This window comes from Erythrolamprus reginae, chromosome 6 (genome assembly GCF_031021105.1).
Source record: "Erythrolamprus reginae isolate rEryReg1 chromosome 6, rEryReg1.hap1, whole genome shotgun sequence".
NCBI classification, from domain to species: Eukaryota; Metazoa; Chordata; class Lepidosauria; order Squamata; family Dipsadidae; genus Erythrolamprus; species Erythrolamprus reginae.
Window position 1 is genome coordinate 2,093,073 of NC_091955.1, and position 18,024 is coordinate 2,111,096.

Genomic DNA, 18,024 nt, shown 5'->3' on the forward strand with positions numbered 1-18,024 from the left:
CCCGGCTGTGTCCTCGAACAAATGCTAGCTGGGTCTTTCTGAGCTCCTGTTTGCCTTGGGGAGGTTCTCCTGGCCTCAATATTAATTCTCCAATTAATTTTCAAGCAGAATCTGGGGCTTTTTAATTTCCTTTTAATTCTTATTCACGGAGTTAAGGGAACTGGTGGATGAGATCGTTGCCTTGCTGGGATTCTATGTAGGAGGAGTAAAAACCCCAATTCTGTGGTTGGGTCTCTCTCTTTCTTTCTCTCCCTCCCTCTCCATCTCTCTCTTTCTTTCTTTCTTTCTTTCTTTCTCTCCCTCCCACCTCTCTGTCTCTATCTCTCTTTCTCTCTCTCCCTCCCTCCTTCCCTCTCCATCACTATCTCTTTCCCTCCCTCCCTCTTCATCTCTCTCTCTTTCTCTCCCTTCATCTCCATGTCTCTCTCTCCCTCTTTCTCTCCCTCCTTCTCCATCTCTCTCTCTCTTTCTTTCTCTCCCTCCCACCTCTCTGTCTCTATCTCTGTCTCTCTTTCTCTTTCTCCCTCCCTCCTTCCCTCTCCATCACTATCTCTTTCCCTCCCTCCCTCTTCATCTCTCTCTCTCTCTTTCTCTCCCTTCCTCTCCATGTCTCTCTTTCCCTCTTTCTCTCCCTCCTTCCCCCTCTCTCCTTCTCTCCCTCCCTCTCCCTTTCCCTCTCTTTCCCTCTCTCCCTCCCCTTCTGTCTTTCTCTCCCTCCCTCCCTCCCCATCTCTCTCTCTCTCCTCCTGCCCTCTCTGTCTCTTTCTCCCGATTTGAGTTTGTCTCAACTTAGATTTCTTCCCTAATCTGTTCTGTATTTCCAGGGCCATTCTATTTAAACATGGGATCACGCTAGCAATTAAAACGCAAATACAGAGGTATTCACTATGCTCGCTTAAGAGGAAGCAAGGAGCTACGGTTTCAATTACATTACATTCTTTATGGATTTGGGAGTGTATTATATTTGCTGTGAAAACACATTATCTTGTCTGGCTTCAGTATTAAATATCTCTGCCGTCTAAGGCAATACTTATATATGACTTCTATCTAGTTCCAGGTTAGCCTAAAGGGAGACGGGAAGGCATTTCCGATTAGCATGTTATAAGTGCCATTTAAGATTTCAACCGGTTAATTTCATTTTTATCTGCAGAAATGGATTGCTAAACCCTTTATTTATGATGTGACGAGTGCTAAAGCGGAGGAAAACAGTCTAAAAATAAATGAGGATGTATTACAAGCTGACAGGTTTGTGGCTCCAACTGTATCCAGCCAAATCATTTTACAATCCTTTTAGAAATGCAGATGAAATAAGGGTGTGCTTTAAGTTGGAAACAAAGGAAAGTGGGAAAAAAAGAAGATTTATTGCTAGGAACACAGTCTGAAACACCCCCCTCCACATTTCTTTCCCTTTGGGAGGTGCTGGGAATATTATGGCATGCAAAATATTCCTTAACCTGCCTCCCCCCCAAAAAAAATTAAAAAATAAACCCAGCTTGGAGGGTTTCTGAAGATCAGGATGCAAAAGGCAGAAGGAATTATCTTGAAGGACAAGAGAAGAAATATCTATGGAGATTCTCAGTCATCCAGTAGGGTGCTTTTCTGGTAGGAAAAGCAAGTAGAATGCTTGGCTGCATAGCTAGAGGTAGAACAAGCAGGAAGAGGGAGATTGTGATCCCGCTGTATAGAGCGCTGGTAAGACCACATTTGGAATAATACTGTGTCCAGTTCTGGAGACCTCACCTACAAAAAGAGATGGATAAAACTGAACGGGTCCAAAGACGGAAGATGGTGGAAGGTCTTAAGCATAAAACGTCTCAGGAAAGACTGAATGAACTCCATCTGTAGAGTCTGCAGGACAGAAGGGAAAGGGGGGACAGGATCGAAACATTTAAATATGTTCAAGGTGTTTTAAATAAAGATTCAGGAGGGAAATTTTTTTAATAGGAAAGTGAACACAAGAACAAAGGGGCATAATTTGAAGTTAGTTGGGGGAAAGATTAGAAGTAACGTGAGAAAATATTATTTTACTGAAAGAGTAGTAGATGCTTGGAACAAACTTCCAGCAGACACAGTAACTGAATTTAAACAGGTCTGGGATAAACATCTATCCATCCTAAGAAAAAATACAAGAAATAGCCCCGAATCTGCAGAGAGGGGCAACATACAAATCTAATAAATAAATAAATAAAATAAATAAGGGCAGACTAGATGGACCATGAGGTCTTTTTCTGCCATCAATCTTCTATGTTTCTATCCAGGTCAAGGTTGTTCTTTTTCAAGAGGCAACTGGACTTTCGGGTGGGGGGTTGTAAAAAACAAAGAGGTCATCACCAACAAAAATCTCACATGCACACCAGTGATGGGGAGCTGAGCACGCATCCTACCAGTAGCGGTGGGAAGTAGGAACCCTTGCCTGCTTACGACTACAATTACAATCGCAGAATTGTATTTGGAGTTCCCTCTCGGGCGAAGGGGAACTCCGTGCCACCGGTGCCATTGACCCTGCCCTTCTCCCCAGAATTTCCACTGCTAAGCAAAACGATTGTTCGATGTGTCACGCTCGATTTTACGACTTTTGTTGCTATGGTTGTTAAATGAAACCTTGCCCTCAAGGTTAAGTGAACCCATCCTGATTTATAGCCTGGGCCTTTCGCCACCCTCCCGCAAGACTTCCTATCTCGCGTATTTCCCACTTTGTAATAATGTCTGAAACGAGAAAACCAAAAGATTGAGATTAGAAAAAGGACAGTGAATCTCGGTTTCTTAGGAGACGACTCGAGAATGACTGTGTAGGGTACAGAGGGAACGTTCAACATGTTCTAGGAGGAAGTGGGCTGGAAAATAATAGGAGAAAATAAGATTTTAAGCTTTCTTCTACAGGAGGGTTTTCAAATCGCGAGGAAAATAATAGACCGGCCGGATTACTCAGTCCTTAGCTCGAGTGGTCAATTAAAGGATCATATTCCAGGAGAAGTGGCCCTTTACAAGTCAAGGCCTGTTTTTTTAATCAATCCAGGAAGAACCACAGAATAAATATCTAAATTACTGGGCATCTGGAACTTGCTGGTTGTATTCAGGTTGGTAGATAGCCAACCGAAGCTTCGATCTTAATTCCTGCGGACTGTTTGAAACCGGGTCACAGGAGAGACAGGGCGAGCATGTGAGGTTGCATTTGCACGGGTGTAAAACTCCACGTGTGAGTGGAAGGCAGTGGTAACGATGGATGAAGTTCCATTAGTATGAATGGAGCTTTGCAGGCGAACGCAAACGACCTCTGCTAAAAGCGAATGGAGCTTTGAAAAGAAGGAGGGAGGAAGAAGGAAGGAAGGACTGGGAAAGAGGAAGGAGAAGGAGGAAGGAAGAAGGAAGGAGGAGGACATGAAGAAGGAGAAGGAGAAGGAGAAGAGGAGGAGGAAGGAAGAAAGGAAGGAGGAAGGTAGGGGAAGGAGGAAGGAAGAAGGAAGGAAGGAGTCAGAAGGAAGGAAGGAGTCAGAAGGAAGGGGGAGCAGGTGAAGAAGGAGAAGAAGAGGAGGAAGAGGAGGAAAAGGAAAAGGAAGGAAGGGGAAGGGAGAAGAAAGAAGGAAGGAGGAAGGAGGCAGAAGGAAGAAGGAGCAGGCAAAGAAGGAGAAGAAGAGGAGGAAGAGGATGAGAAGGAAGGAAGGAAAGAAGGAAGGAAACAAGGAAGAAGGAGGAAAGAGGAAGGAAGAAGAAGGAAGGAAAGAAGGAAGAAGGAGGAGAGAGGAAGGAAGAAGAAGGAAGGACAAAAGCAGGAGGAAAGAGGAGCCGATGAACAAGGAGAAGAAGAGGAAGAGGAGGAGAAGGAGAAGGAAAGAAGGCGGAGGGAGGGAGGAAGAAAGGAAGGAAATGAAGAAGGAAGGAAAGAAGGAGGAGGAGGAAAGAATAAGTTAAGGAGAAGGAAGAAGGAAGGAAGGAAGGAGGAAGAAGAAGCAGGTGAAGAAGGAGAAGAAGAGGAGGAGGAGGAAGAAAGGAATGAATGAATGAATGAATGGATGGATGAATGAACGAAAGAAGAAGGGTGAGGAGGAAGAGGAAGAGGAGAAAGAGGAGGAGGAGAAGGAGAAGGAAGAGAAAGGCAAAACATGGCCTTTTGATGTTGCACAGCAGAAAACATTTTCTGGGCAAAATCTTCTAGGATATCTTTATTGCTGAATACAAATCTCTTGTAGAAGGCTTCCACGGATCCCAGTAAAATTCCTTCTGTACTATCCTTGAGTATTATCCTGGAATTGGATGGTCCCAATTCTAAGGCAGAAGGCTTCAAGAGTCAATGGAGGATGAACAGGAGATTGCGTCAGCAAACGGAGAATTCCCAACAGACAAGGATCAACCAAGTCAACAAAGTCAATGCTAAGACCCAATTTGTTTCCTATCAGAACAAATGAAGAGGAAACTACTTTCCTAGCTTTACACCCAGAAAGGTGAGAAAACCCGTTGTGTAGTTAAGAAGGGGAAAAAACACTTTAGAGAAACACAATGGAGGTTGTATGCTTAGAAAAAGAAAAGAAACTCTCCAATCCATGGAGCGATCAAAGGGCAGACTATGAAACCGATAAATGGATGCATCTACTATAAAGGGAAGGAAGGAGCAAGGGAAGGGAACTATTGATAGGCAAAAGCACAACTCTTGAAAAATCGATCGATTGTGAGTCACATCCACTTTTCCCAGAGAAAAGTCAATATCCCCCTGACACAAATGACTCCGCAAAAGAATAGAAAGTCCATTATTGACCTCAGGCTGATCTCCTTCTTTGGGATAAATATGAGAGAGAGAGAGAGAGAAAGAGAAAGAGATAGAGAGGAGGGAGAGATAGATAAATAGATAGATAGATAGATAGATAGATAGATAGATAGATAGATAGATAGATAGAGAGGGGGAGGATGGAGGGAGGGAGAGAGAGAGATTGAGACATATTGACTGACAGAAAGACAAAAGAAAGATTGATAGATGATAGATGATAGATAGATAGATAGATAGATAGATAGATGATAGATAGATAGATAGATAGATGAGATAGATGAGATAGATAGATAGATAGATAGATAGATGATAGATAGATAGATAGATAGATAGATAGATAGATAGATAGATGAGATAGATAGATAGATAGATAGATAGATTGGGTGGGTGGGTGGATGACAGAGAGATAGAGATAAATAGATAGAGATAGATAGATAGATAGATAGATGGATGATAGATAGATGATAGATAGATAGATAGATAGATAGATAGATAGATAGATAGATAGATAGATAGGGTGGGTGGGTGGGATGGATAGATAGATGACAGAGAGATAGAGATAAATAGATAGAGATAGATAGATAGATGATAGAGAGATAGATAGATAGAGATAGATAGATAGATGATAGAGAGATAGATAGATAGAGATAGATAGATAGATGATAGAGAGATAGATAGATAGAGATAAAGATAGAGATAGATAGGTAGATAGATAGATAGATAGATAGATACATACATACATAGATACATAGATACATAGATACATACATACATACATACATACATACATACATACATACATACATACATACATAGAAATAGAGACCAAGAGAGAGAGAGACAGAGAGAATTATTTTAAAAAGTGAAATAATATTTCTGTGGAAGAAAAACCAAGTGACAAAACTTAGAAGTCACAGAATGGCCCTGTTTGGAGATTAACCCAGGGCTTAGCCTGGAAAACCATAGGAAACAACGGATGGAACTCCAAAGTTAGAGAAGCTCAGATCCCCACCTGCAGCCTATAAATCGAATAAAACAAATGGAATATAAAATTTGGGGCACTTACTTTCGGAGAACGGCAATTTCGTTTTCGATGCTGCTCTCCTTCCCTTTCAGGGCTTTTTTGGGGATGCACTTCACTGCAAAGAGTTTTCCAGTACTCCGGTTTTCAGCCAGGACGACTTCAGAAAATGCGCCACTGGAAAAAAAGAATTTTAAAAAACCATTTCAACTCGTATGCGCTGAAAAGAGAACGTAAATACTGTGATCCGTGTGTTTTCAGCATCCAATGCAGTTTTAGAAACATAGAAACATAGAAGACTGACGGCAAAAAAAAAGACCTCATGGTCCATCTAGTCTGCTCTTAAACTATTTCCTGTATTTTTATCTTAGGATGGATCTATGTTTATCCCAGGCATGTTTAAATTCAGTTACTGTGGATTTACCAACCACGTCTGCTGGAAATTTGTTCCAAGGATCTACTACCCTTTCAGTCAAATAATATTTTCTCATGTTGCTTTTGATCTTTCCCCCAACTAACCTCAGATTGTGTCCCCTTGTTCTTGTGTTCACTTTCCTATTAAAAACACTTCCCTCCTGAACCTTATTTAACCCTTTGACATATTTAAATGTTTCGATCATGTCCCCCCTTTTCCTTCTGTCCTCCAGACTATACAGATTGAGTTCATGAAGTCTTTCCTGATACGTTTGATGCTTAAGACCTTCCACCATTCTTGTAGCCCGCCTTTGGAACCATTCAATTTGATCCATCTCTTTTTGTAGGTGAGGTCTCCAGAACTGAACACAGTATTCCAAATGTGGTCTCACCAGCGCTCTATACAGCGGGATCACAATCTCCCTCTTCCTGCTTGTTATACCTCTAGCTATGCAGCCAAGCATCCTACTTGCTTTCCCTACCGCCTTACTGCACTGTTCACCCATTTTGAGACTGTCAGAAATCACAACTGCTAAATCCTTCTCTTCTAAAGTTTTTGCTAGCACAGAACTGCCAATACAATACTCAGATTGAGGATTCCTTTTGCCCAAGTGCATTGTTTTACATTTGGAAACATTAAACTGCAGTTTCCATTGCTTTGACCACTTATCTAGTAAAGCTAAATCATTTTCCTTCTTTCTGGTAGCTTAACCAAAACCTGGAATTTTTTGGAAAAAAGTTTTAATTAAACTTATTTAACTTCTAAGCCATCTAATTCCTAGTGGACTCTGGGCGGCATACAGTCATAGGCAATAAAGAAGAGTAAAATACCGAGCATTAAATAACACAAAAGTAAAAAGCTAATAAAAAACCCACATAAACATTCATTCAATAGCAATCGTCTCTCTGGGCCCCCCAAGCCTGCCGGAAGGAAGAGTCATATTTTCACAGCCTTCTGGAAGGCCAGGAGGGTGGGGGCAGTACGAATATCTGGGGGGGGGGGTTGGTTCCATAGAGCCGGAGCCACCACAGAGTATGCCCTCCAAACAGCATTGTTTGGCAGACGGGACTTGGAGAAGGCTGATTCTGTGGGCCCTGGTCGGTTGCTGGGAGTTTCGTGTTTTTTGCCATAGGATCGAGAAATCTCACAGCACGCATTGCATTCGTTCTCAAAAAACAAAACCTGGTTGATCGGACATGCGCGCCCCTGCGTCGGCCTGAGGGGCCACACCGGTAGTGCCGAAGATAGCGGTCCTTCGCTGGTATATATCATAGACATAGATCCAGACTTTAAATACTGCCATCTACTGGCTGAATACTGCTGTAGTGGTTGCATAGAAATACAGTAGTACCTCTACCTAAGAAAACCTCTACTTACAAACTTTTCTAGATAAGAACCGGGTGTTCAAGATTTTTTTGCCTCTTCTGAAGAACCATTTTCCACTTACAAACCTGAGCCTCCGAAACTGTAACCGGAAAAGGCAGGGAGAAGCCTCCGTGGGGCCTCTCTAGGAATCTCCTGAGAGGAAACAGGGCTGGAAAAGGCAGGGAGAAGTCTCCATGGGGCCTCTCTAGGAATTTCCTGGGAGGAAACATGACCAGAAAAGGCAGGGAGAAGCCTCCGTGGGGCCTCTCTAGGAATCTCTGGGGAGGAAACAGGGCCAGAAAAGGTGGGGAGAAGCCTCCATGGGGCCTCTCTAGGAATCTCCTGGGAGGAAACAGGGCCGAGAAAGGTGGGTAGAAGCCTCCGTGGGGCCTCTCTAGGAATCTCCTGAGAGGAAACAGGGCTGGAAAAGGCAGGGAGAAGTCTCCATGGGGCCTCTCTAGGAATTTCCTGGGAGGAAACATGACCAGAAAAGGCAGGGAGAAGCCTCCGTGGGGCCTCTCTAGGAATCCCTGGGGAGGAAACAGAGCTGGGAAAGGTGGGGAGAAGCCTCCGTGGGGCCTCTCTAGGAATCTCTGGGGAGGAAAAAGAGCCAGAAAAGGCAGGGAGAAGCCTCCGTGGGGCCTCTCTAGGAATCTCTGGGGAGGAAGCAGAGCCGGAAAAGGCAGGGAGAAGCCTCCGTGGGGCCTCTCTAGGAATCTCTGGGGAGGAAACAGAGCCGGAAAAGACAGGGAGAAGCCTCTGTGGAGCCTCTCTAGGAATATCCTGGGAGGAAACAGAGCCTGTATCCTCCCTGTGGTTTCCCCAATCGCACGCATTATTTGCTTTTACATTGATTCCTATGGGAAAAATTGCTTCTTCTTACAAACTTTTCTACTTAAGAACCTGGTCACGGAATGAACTAAGTTCGTAAGTAGAGGCACCACTGTACATTCCAACAATGGATTCCAACATTTCCACATACCATTATGATTGTTCCATTATGATTGAACCTTTGCACAGCAATCCTTCCCAGACTTGGCTGAGCAACCTGGTGTGATCTCACACTAATAAAAGCTTCTGAGCACATCGAGACTTATCTCCGTCTGAGTCAGACAACCAAGGTTTGTGACCCGCAGCCCAGATGGAGGGATACATTCCCACAATGTATCTATTGTGCCTTCAAATTCGATTAACCAGAAGGACGATGTCATCCCAGAGCTAAGTTGTAATGTAGATATAAAGGGACACATTCTTATATTTTTTTTAAAAAAAATTACAAGCATGTTATTTGACAACGTATCTATCAAAATGTTGTATCTGTGACACAACAAAAATTATTTTACCTTACAGTACGGTTGAAAAATTATGTCTTCTATATAATAAACATATGCACATAATGAAAGAAAATATTAATTGTTGATAAGCAAATAACTACACTGCTAAAAAAAAATAAAGGGAACACTTAAATCACAGAATATAACTCCAAGTCAATCAAACTTCTGTGAAATCAAACTCAGGAAGCAACACAGATTGACAATCAATTGACAATCAAATTGACAATCAATTTCACCCGCTGTTGTGCAAATGGAATAGTTGGGCAAATGAAATATTCAATGAGAATATTTCATTCATTCAGATCTAGGATTTGTTATTTGAGTGTTCCCTTTATTTTTTTGAGCAGTGCATATCTATGAGCATATAAAGAACACTACTTAAACTGAATATGTTTTATATGTTGTTCAAGTTTATATGTTCATTTGTTTGTTTTTCTTGTTTCTTTCTTTCTTTTTTTCTTTGTATGTTTTGTGCACCTTATACTCCGGTGCGTATTATACGCCAAAAATACGGTATGTTTGAAGTTGGGTATTAGAAACATAGAAACATAGAAGACAGACGGCAGAAAAAGACCTCATGATCCATCTAGTCTAACATAATTCTAACATTGGTTATCCCAGTGTGGAATGCCAACAAGGACTGAATAGATAAAAATGGGGGCTAAACTCCCTAACTCTTCTCCCACAAATTTCCCTATCTGGGTCACCTGGAGGAATTCTTTCCCTATCCAGGTGTGAGATTCTCAAATAAATACTGGTGTTGTTTGAGTTTTGGTTTTTTTTGCCAACTGTGGGTTAAACCTCTTCAAAGCATCTCCAAATTTATTTTAGTCACTCCTGAAAGGGCAAGGCTGCTTTTTACACCTCATCCGCCTCCTGTTTTATCTTTAAGTTCATCACTTCCATTTTTATCGGTATCTCATTAAGCCCAGACAGCTTTCTGACATCCCTTTCTTCACCTGATTTGCATCTGTGACATCCGTCCTACTCCGAGGGATTTTCCAGTTTTCCCGACTAAACCTTGCCCTTTGATATATTCACACAGGTCTAGTGACACAACAGGCGTCGTCGGCAATCTTACATAGAGCTGCCTTGAAAGGAAAGGGCTTGTCAAGGGAGGAAAGGAATGGCGGAATCCGGGAAAGAGGGGGGAAAGCAAGCTGGGATAAAATGGGACATAAATTGAATTCACTGTGACTTATCTAAGTTATTCACTGGAGATATAGAGACAGACAGACAGAGACATAGACAGACATACTGGTAGATAGAGATAGAGATATAGAATGTGATAAATGGGACATAAATTGATTTCTTTGTGACTTATTAAACCTGTTAACTGGAGAGAGAGAGAGAGAGGCAGACAGACAGACAGACAGACAGACAGACAGACAGACAGACAGACAGACAGACAGACAGATACCGGTAGATAGATAAAGGTAGGTAGATAGATAGATAGATAGATAGATAGATAGATAGATAGAAAGAAAGATAGATAGATAGATAGATAGATAGGGTAGGTAGGTAGGTAGGTAAGTAGGTAGGTAGGTAGGTAGGTAGGTAGGTAGGTAGGTAGATAGATAGATAGATAGATAGATAGATAGATAGATAGATAGATAGATAGATAGATAGGGTGGGTAGGTAGGTAGGTAGGTAGAAAGATAGATAGATAGATAGATAGATAGATAGATAGATAGATAGATATAGATAGATAGATAGATAGATAGAAAGAAAGAAAGAAAGAAAGAAAGATAGATAGATAGATAGATAGGGTAGGTAGGTAGGTAGGTAGGTAGATAGATAGATAGATAGATATAGATAGATAGATAGATAGAAAGAAAGAAAGATAGATAGATAGATAGATAGATAGATAGATAGATAGATAGATAGATAGATAGATAGATAGATAGATAGTTAGGGTGGGTAGGTAGGTAGGTAGATAGAAAGATAGATAGATAGATAGATAGATAGGGTAGGTAGGTAGGTAGGTAGATAGATAGATAGATAGATAAGATAGATAGATAGATAGATAGATAGATAGATAGATGATAGATAGATAGATAGATAGATAGATAGATGATAGATAGATAGATAGATAGATAAGATAGATAGATAGATAGATAGATAGATAGATGATAGATAGATAGATAGATAGATAGATAGATAGATAGATAGGGTAGGTAGACAGACAGACAGACAGACAGACAGACAGATGACTACGATGATGAAAAGATGGATAGAGATGATAGATGATTGATATAGATGGACAGACAGAGACATAGACAGAGATAGAGACAAACAGACAGACCGACAGATACTGGCAGGTAGAGATAGGTAGACATATATAGAACGTGATAAAATGGGACATAAATTGATTTCTCTGTGACTTATCAAACCTGCTCATTGGGGAGGTAGGTAGATGATGATAACGGTAGAAAGATAAATAGAGATGATAGATGATTGATATAGACAGATAGACAGAGAGGACAGACAGACTGGACAGAAAGATGGATGGCTATGATATACTATATATATTCATTTGTGTCAAAATACACTGTCTTATACCAAAAGATGTCCACAGTGTCATTTTCAGTCAAATGCTTGATGTATACAACCTCCTATTATATACCTTATGGAGAAGTCTTTGATTTAACGGACAGTTCTTTGATTTAATGGTCACATGCCTGATTTAATGGACGCTGCATCGAAAAAAACCCCCAATGCCTGTTGGATCCAAACACAGCTAAACCCAGGTTTTCTGAAAGCAAAGGCCTGCTCTGTTAACCATCCACAAAGCAGCTTGCTCCTACAACCAATAAGAACATTTTACATTCACCCCGAGCCGTTCCTTTCCGATGGCAAAACATCAAGTTGTTCGGCACCTGCTACTCAAATTTCAGCTGCTTCCTCTAATTCGTTGCCCGGGGAGAGATGTTCAAAAAGCTTTCAGCCACAGACCACGAAGCATCAAAAGCCGCTCCGAGCAATATCAAGCACCATCAAACCCACCCACAGAGACGCATCCTTGAGTGCAGCCTACGCTTCGGAAAAGCTACGATTGTGTCATAACGATGAGCGGTAAAATCTCCCCGCCTGGAAGTTTTTGTCCTTCTCGGCAACATCACTTCATTCAACATCCAACTGTTAAAGTCAGTCATGGGCAGCTCCCCCCACGAGGGGGGGACACCGTCCGTTTAGTGGTAATGGAGCTGCGCGAACAGCTCCTGCTACCGTCGGTCGGTCGCGCACTGTCGACAGATTTCCGCCAAAAATTGCTGGTTTTTGTCCTTCCTTCTCTTGTACCTTAGTATGATCCTTATGATTTTAAAATAGGAAATAATGAAATAGATTAGATTAGATTAGATTTATTGGATTTATATGCCGCCCCTCTCCACAAACTCGGGGCGGCTCACAACAGAGTAAAAATAATACATAATAACAAATCCAATACCCACCAATCCAATTACAATGTTAAGCTAAAAAATTCATAAAAAACAACCCCAGAATATTAAAAAACAAGCACACAATCAATCTAACACCAAAACAACATGGGCAAGGGGAGATGTTTCAGTTCCCCCATGCCTGACGGCAGAGGTGGGTTTTAAGGAGTTTGCGAAAGGCAAGAAGGGTGAGGGCAATCCTAATCTCAGGGGGGAGTTGGTTCCAGAGGGTCGGAGCTGCCACAGAGAAGGCTCTTCCCCTGGGTCCCGCCAGACGACATTGTTTAGTCGACAGGACCCGGAGAAGGCCAACTCTGTGGGACCGAAATAGCATGTTTTCTCGCATAAACGCTTTAATCATTTCAATCAACTTTTAGAGCAATGAAAGAAAATTGAGCTACTTGCCTGATCTGTTCTCATACTGAACCTTTGTGGGTTCAGGACAAAACCTTCAAATGTGACTGTGCTCCTCAACAAATAATGCTGTCTATCCTTTGTCCTTTTGGTGACTTGATCAACTGAAAAAGAGGCCAAGCACCTATTTGCAAACTTATCTTGGTCGGTAAGCCACTCCCACCCAGTCACATGACCTTTAAGCCACCTCCCCGTCACATGATTGTCAAGCCACTCCCACCTGGCTGGCAAGCCACTCCTATCCAGTCACATGAGCATCAAATCAAAGCCCTTCATGGCATCGGACCAGAGTACCTTCAGGACCACCTTCTGCCGCACGAATCCCAGCGACTGATTAGGTCCCACAGAGTTGGCCTTCTCGGGGTCCCGTCAACAAAACAATGCCATTGGGCAGGAACCAGGGGAAGAGCCTTCTCTGTGGCAGCCCCGGCCCTCTGGAATCAACTCCCCCCGGAGATTAGGACTGCTCCCACCCTCCTTGCCTTTCGCAAACTCCTAAAAACTCAACTTTGTCACCAGGCATGGGGAATCAATTCCGTTTTATGTATGGTTTGTTTGGGTTGTATGAATGTTTTTAACAAAGGGTTTTTTAACTGTTTTGCTTTTTTTAAATCATTAGATTTGTATTTTGTATTCCTGGTGCGAGCCGCTCCGAGTCTTCAGAGAGGGGCGGCATACAAATCTAAATAATAATAATAATAATAATAATAATAATAATAATAATAATAATAATAATAATATTTATTTATTATTTATTTTTATTACTTAGATTTGTATGCCGCCCCTCTCCGAAGACTCGGGGCGGCATACAATAATAATAACCAATAATGGATTATTATTATTATTATTATTTATTTATTATTATTATTAATTAGATTTGTATGCCGCCCCTCTCCGAGGACTCGGAGCAGTTCACAGCAAGAATACAAAATACAAATCCAATGATTAAAACAAGAAAACAGTTAAGAACCCTTGATTTAAAAACAGAATGTTTTTATTCTTAGGAAAGGAGGCCTTATTCTTTGCACAGTTACTTTGGTGTCGAACCAGAAAGGCAATGTGTATTTTTATGGGTTTGCCTTTGATTAAAACCCGTTTCTTTTCACTTTTATATTGAGAGTTTGAATTCTTAACATGTCCGGGGTCTGTTTTGTTTGCCCTCGATCCCACAGCTGCAATTAGATTGCTTCAACAATGTTCCAGCGGGTAAAATAAGCAATTGCATTACGTTTCAGCAAATGGGTTTTTCAAAGTAATAGGAGGGGGGGGGGGGGAACGCCGGTAGGTAAGAACTGGGATTGCTTTTTTTTTTTTTTTTTTGCAGAAATAACAGCAAATTAAATTCATTTCCTTCTTCTACAAAGCGTGGAATAAATGGCATATTTGGCTGGGGAAAAGAGAACATACAAATAAGACATAAAGTTCAGAAGTCTTATCGAGTGCAATCACACCAAAAGCCAACAAAACCCACAAAGATAACAGATAACAACAGTGAAATTGCAATGATAATTTACTGAGAATTAATCCAAATTAAAGATGAAAACTGTACAAATACCAAGAACACTGATAGTAATGAACCTAGAAGCTGTAAATCAACATTGTCAACACATCGGTTGACACCAAGCACAACTTCTTACAGATTTGTAGATAAAAAATTGTTTTTCCTTTTCTTTTTCATTTCCTCTTTTCTGTTTTTCTCTCTTCCTTCTTTTCTTCTTTTTCTCCCTACCTCTTCTTACCTTTCTTCAAGGCAGATAAGCGTTTTATAGACGACAACTATAATCTATAAATGTAATATATTTTGCTGATAATGAAAAGGAAGGGAGACTACTCTAGATCTATTTTGGGCTTATTTGCCTTCATCAGGTAGTCAGACCCTTACCTTCCTAGAAAGGCCCCACAGAGGCTTCTCCCCGCCTTTTCCGGCCTTGTTTCCTCCCAGGAGATTCCTAGAGAGGCCCCACAGAGGCTTCTCCCCGCCTTTTCAGACCCTGTTTCCTCCCAGGAGATTCCTAGAGAGGTCCCATGGAGGCTTTTCCCTGCCTTTTCTGGCCCTGTTTCCTCCCAGGAGATTGCTAGAGAGGCCCCATGGAGGCTTTCCCCTGCCTTTTCCGACTCTGTTTCTTCCCAGGAGATTCCTAGAGAGGCCCCACGGAGGCTTCTTCCTGCCTTTTCTGGTCATAGTTTCGGAGGGTCGGGTTTGTAAGTGGAAAATGGTTCTTGAGAAGAGGCAAAAAAAAATCTTGAACACCCGGTTCTTATCTAGAAAGGTTTGTAAGTAGAGGCATTCCTAGGTAGAGGTATCACTGCATATACATACATACATACATGAAGTCAAAATTCACATATTGGACAACCAATTCAGTAAATAAGTCGAGGACTGCCTGTAGTTGGGTCAATGTTGATTGGACGTTGTGGGAATGTTATTTGCTGGTCTGCTCTCTCTCTCTTTCTCTCTCTCTCTATATATATACTTTCCTATTCCACTGTGCAATAAAAGTATTTTGGCTTCAGAGGGATGATGACAAACTGGAATTGACAGGCCCTCAAATTGATGTGACAGGAGCCGCTTGATTTTGGTCAAACCGAAAGGGGAAATGAGGAGAAATGCTCACAATTGCAACTAAGAGAGCACGCAATGCCCTTCTCACGGTTTATCCTTCACCACCAGAAAATATCCAGACTCAGCAATGAGAAAAGAAGCCTCAATAAAGGAGAAGATTTGTAGCTCGGGGTTGAAATGGGGACTCGGTGGGGTCCTCTGAGCTTGGTTTCCTTGCAGGCAGTTCATGACCCAAACTAGATAACGTCATCAGTGTTAGAAATGAGGAGGAGGAGGAGGAGGAAGAGGAGGAGGAGGAAGAGTGGGAGGAAGAGGAGGAGGAGAAGGAAGAGAAGGAGAAGGAGGAAGAGCAGGAGGAGGAGGAGAAGGAAGAGGTGAAGGAGGAAGAGTGTGAGGAAGAGCAGGAGGAGGAAGAGGTGAAGGAGGAAGAGTGGGAGGAAGAGGAGGAGGAGAAGGAAGAGGAGGAGGAGGAGGAAGAGTAGCAGGAGGAGCAGGAAGAGGAGGAGGAATAGCAGAAGGAGGAAGAGGAGGAGGAGGAGAAGAAGGAGGAAGAGGAGGAGGGGGAAGAGGAAGAGTGGGAGGAAGAGAAGGAGATGGAAGAACAGGAGGAGGAGAGGGAAGAGGAGCAGGAGGAGGAGGAGGAAGAGGTTAAGGAGGAAGAGTGAAGAAGAGGAGGAGAAGGAAGAGGAGGAGGAGCAGAAGGAGGAAGAGGAGGAGGAAGACTGTGAGGAAGAGGAGGAGGAGAAGGAAGAGGAGCAGGAGGAGGAAGAGGATGAGGATGACAACAATGACAATGACTATGGGCATCTTTGGAGGGCTCTGAGCTTGGTGGTCTTCTTGTAGACCTTTCATGACCCAACTAGGTAACCTCATCAGTGCTAGCACAGCACTTCTTACTAGTGTTCTTGAGAACTTCAAACCCCCCCCAACCCTAATGAAAAACAATCCCTTGCAGCCTCCAGGATTTCCATTCAACTTGAACGAAATTTCCTTTCAGTCATAATTACAGCAAGAACAATTGCCAGCCACTTCAGCAGTTGATTAATGGCAAAAAATCCCCTTTATTTAAAAGAAGAAAGGTCCTCCAATTAATCACGTTACCATTCTCCGCTGGTACTTGTTTTTTGCTTTTCTTATACTTAAAAAATAAATAAATGCAATTATAAACTTCTCAACCCCGCTCCCTTTTGGAATTAAAATTGTGTGACCCCAACTCAAATCAAAAGTGCAGACCTGCTATTGTATTATGAACTAATTGAAGATGAAGATGGGTTTTTAAAAAATAATAATAATTAAAATTAAAACACCGTCCTTCTGTGCATGTCTAGAAAATGCTAATTGACTGTTTTATATTCCGTTTAAGGCCCTTCCAGCTGGGCACAATTATTTGCTTTTAAATATTTGCACTGGGAGCCTTCAAGTATTTCTCTATCTTCCACCCCCTCGTAATCACAGCTTCTTGTTAAAAACAAAAAATTACCAAACAAAGAAAGAAAAAAATTAAACATGTCCCAAATTTAACTTCATTAAGATTCCAAAGGAATGTGATGAATAAGAATTTTTTTTTTTTCAGGCAGAGATTTAATTTTTTAACGAAGAGAACATAACTCCGGAACGGAAGCGCAGGATTTATAAATTAAATTCTAAATGCCAAATTTAGGGATTGGATGGGTTTATTTGGGTTTTTTTTTAATCTGATGACTGGAACCCAAAGGCAGGCATATTGGAAAAGCTCAGGATTTTCAGCCAACATAACAGACCTGCGCACTTCAAACCTAAGAATACGCTAAGGCAGAAACTGAGCAACATGGTACAGTGGTACACTATTTATGAAGTTAATTCATTCCATGACCAGGTTCTTAAGCCATTTTTTCCCATAGGAATCAATGTAAAAGCAAATAAGGCGTGCGATTGGGGAAACCACAGGGAGGGTGGAGGCCCTGTTTCCTCCCAAGAGATTCCTAGAGAGGCCCTACAGAGGCTTCTCCCTGCCTTTTCCAGCCTTGTTTCCTTCCAGGAGATTCCTAGAGAGGCCCCATGGAGGCTTCTCCCTACCTTTTCTGGCCCTGTTTCCTCCCAGGAGATTCCTAGACAGGCCCCACGGAGGCTTCTCCCCTCCTTTTCTGGTTACAGTTTTGGAGGCTCGGGTTTATAAGTAGAAAATGGTTCTTGAGAAGAGGCAAAAAAAATCTTGAACACCCAGTTCTTATCTAGAAAAGTAGAGGCATTCTTAGGTAGAGGTACCACTGTATATGAAGATCTGTACATTGGGGAAACAATACAGCTACTTCACCAATGCATGACACCACATTTAAAAATTTAAGAAATCCTTTAAAATTTTTTCACAGAATGCGACTGCCAGTACTCGTAGCTACCTGGGTATTTGCTGGATGAAATAACGTCTCCAGATTTAACAATCTGTTATTCAGTAAATCTTTTCAGCTCAATCAACTCCGACCAGAACTGGAGTCTTGCCGATGCCCTAATTAATTAATGCGCCTCAAGCCAAGTTTCCAAAGGAATCCAGTTATTTATTAGGAGCAACATGTCGGCACATACCCCAAATGCCCTTGGCTCCAAATGTATCAGTTCAGCACAAATTTATTCCACCAGACTTTAAAATATATATATTATTGGAGAAACGAGGAGGACTTGTAACAACCACCAACAATTCGATCTTTTATTCTCCAAATAGAAACCATCCATGTGTAACTAC

The 18,024-nt window shown here is 41.8% G+C and overlaps 1 protein-coding gene across 1 annotated transcript in view; it reads right to left on the reverse strand.

Annotated features, from left to right (window-relative positions):
• The window catches only part of CAMK1D (calcium/calmodulin dependent protein kinase ID), a 154,138-nt gene that overhangs the window by 69,721 nt on the left and 66,393 nt on the right, over nt 1-18,024 (reverse strand). The window contains exon 2 of the mRNA XM_070755030.1: nt 5,826-5,957. Within this exon, the coding sequence (XP_070611131.1) occupies nt 5,826-5,957 (132 nt within the window). The remainder of the gene's footprint in view (nt 1-5,825; nt 5,958-18,024) is intronic.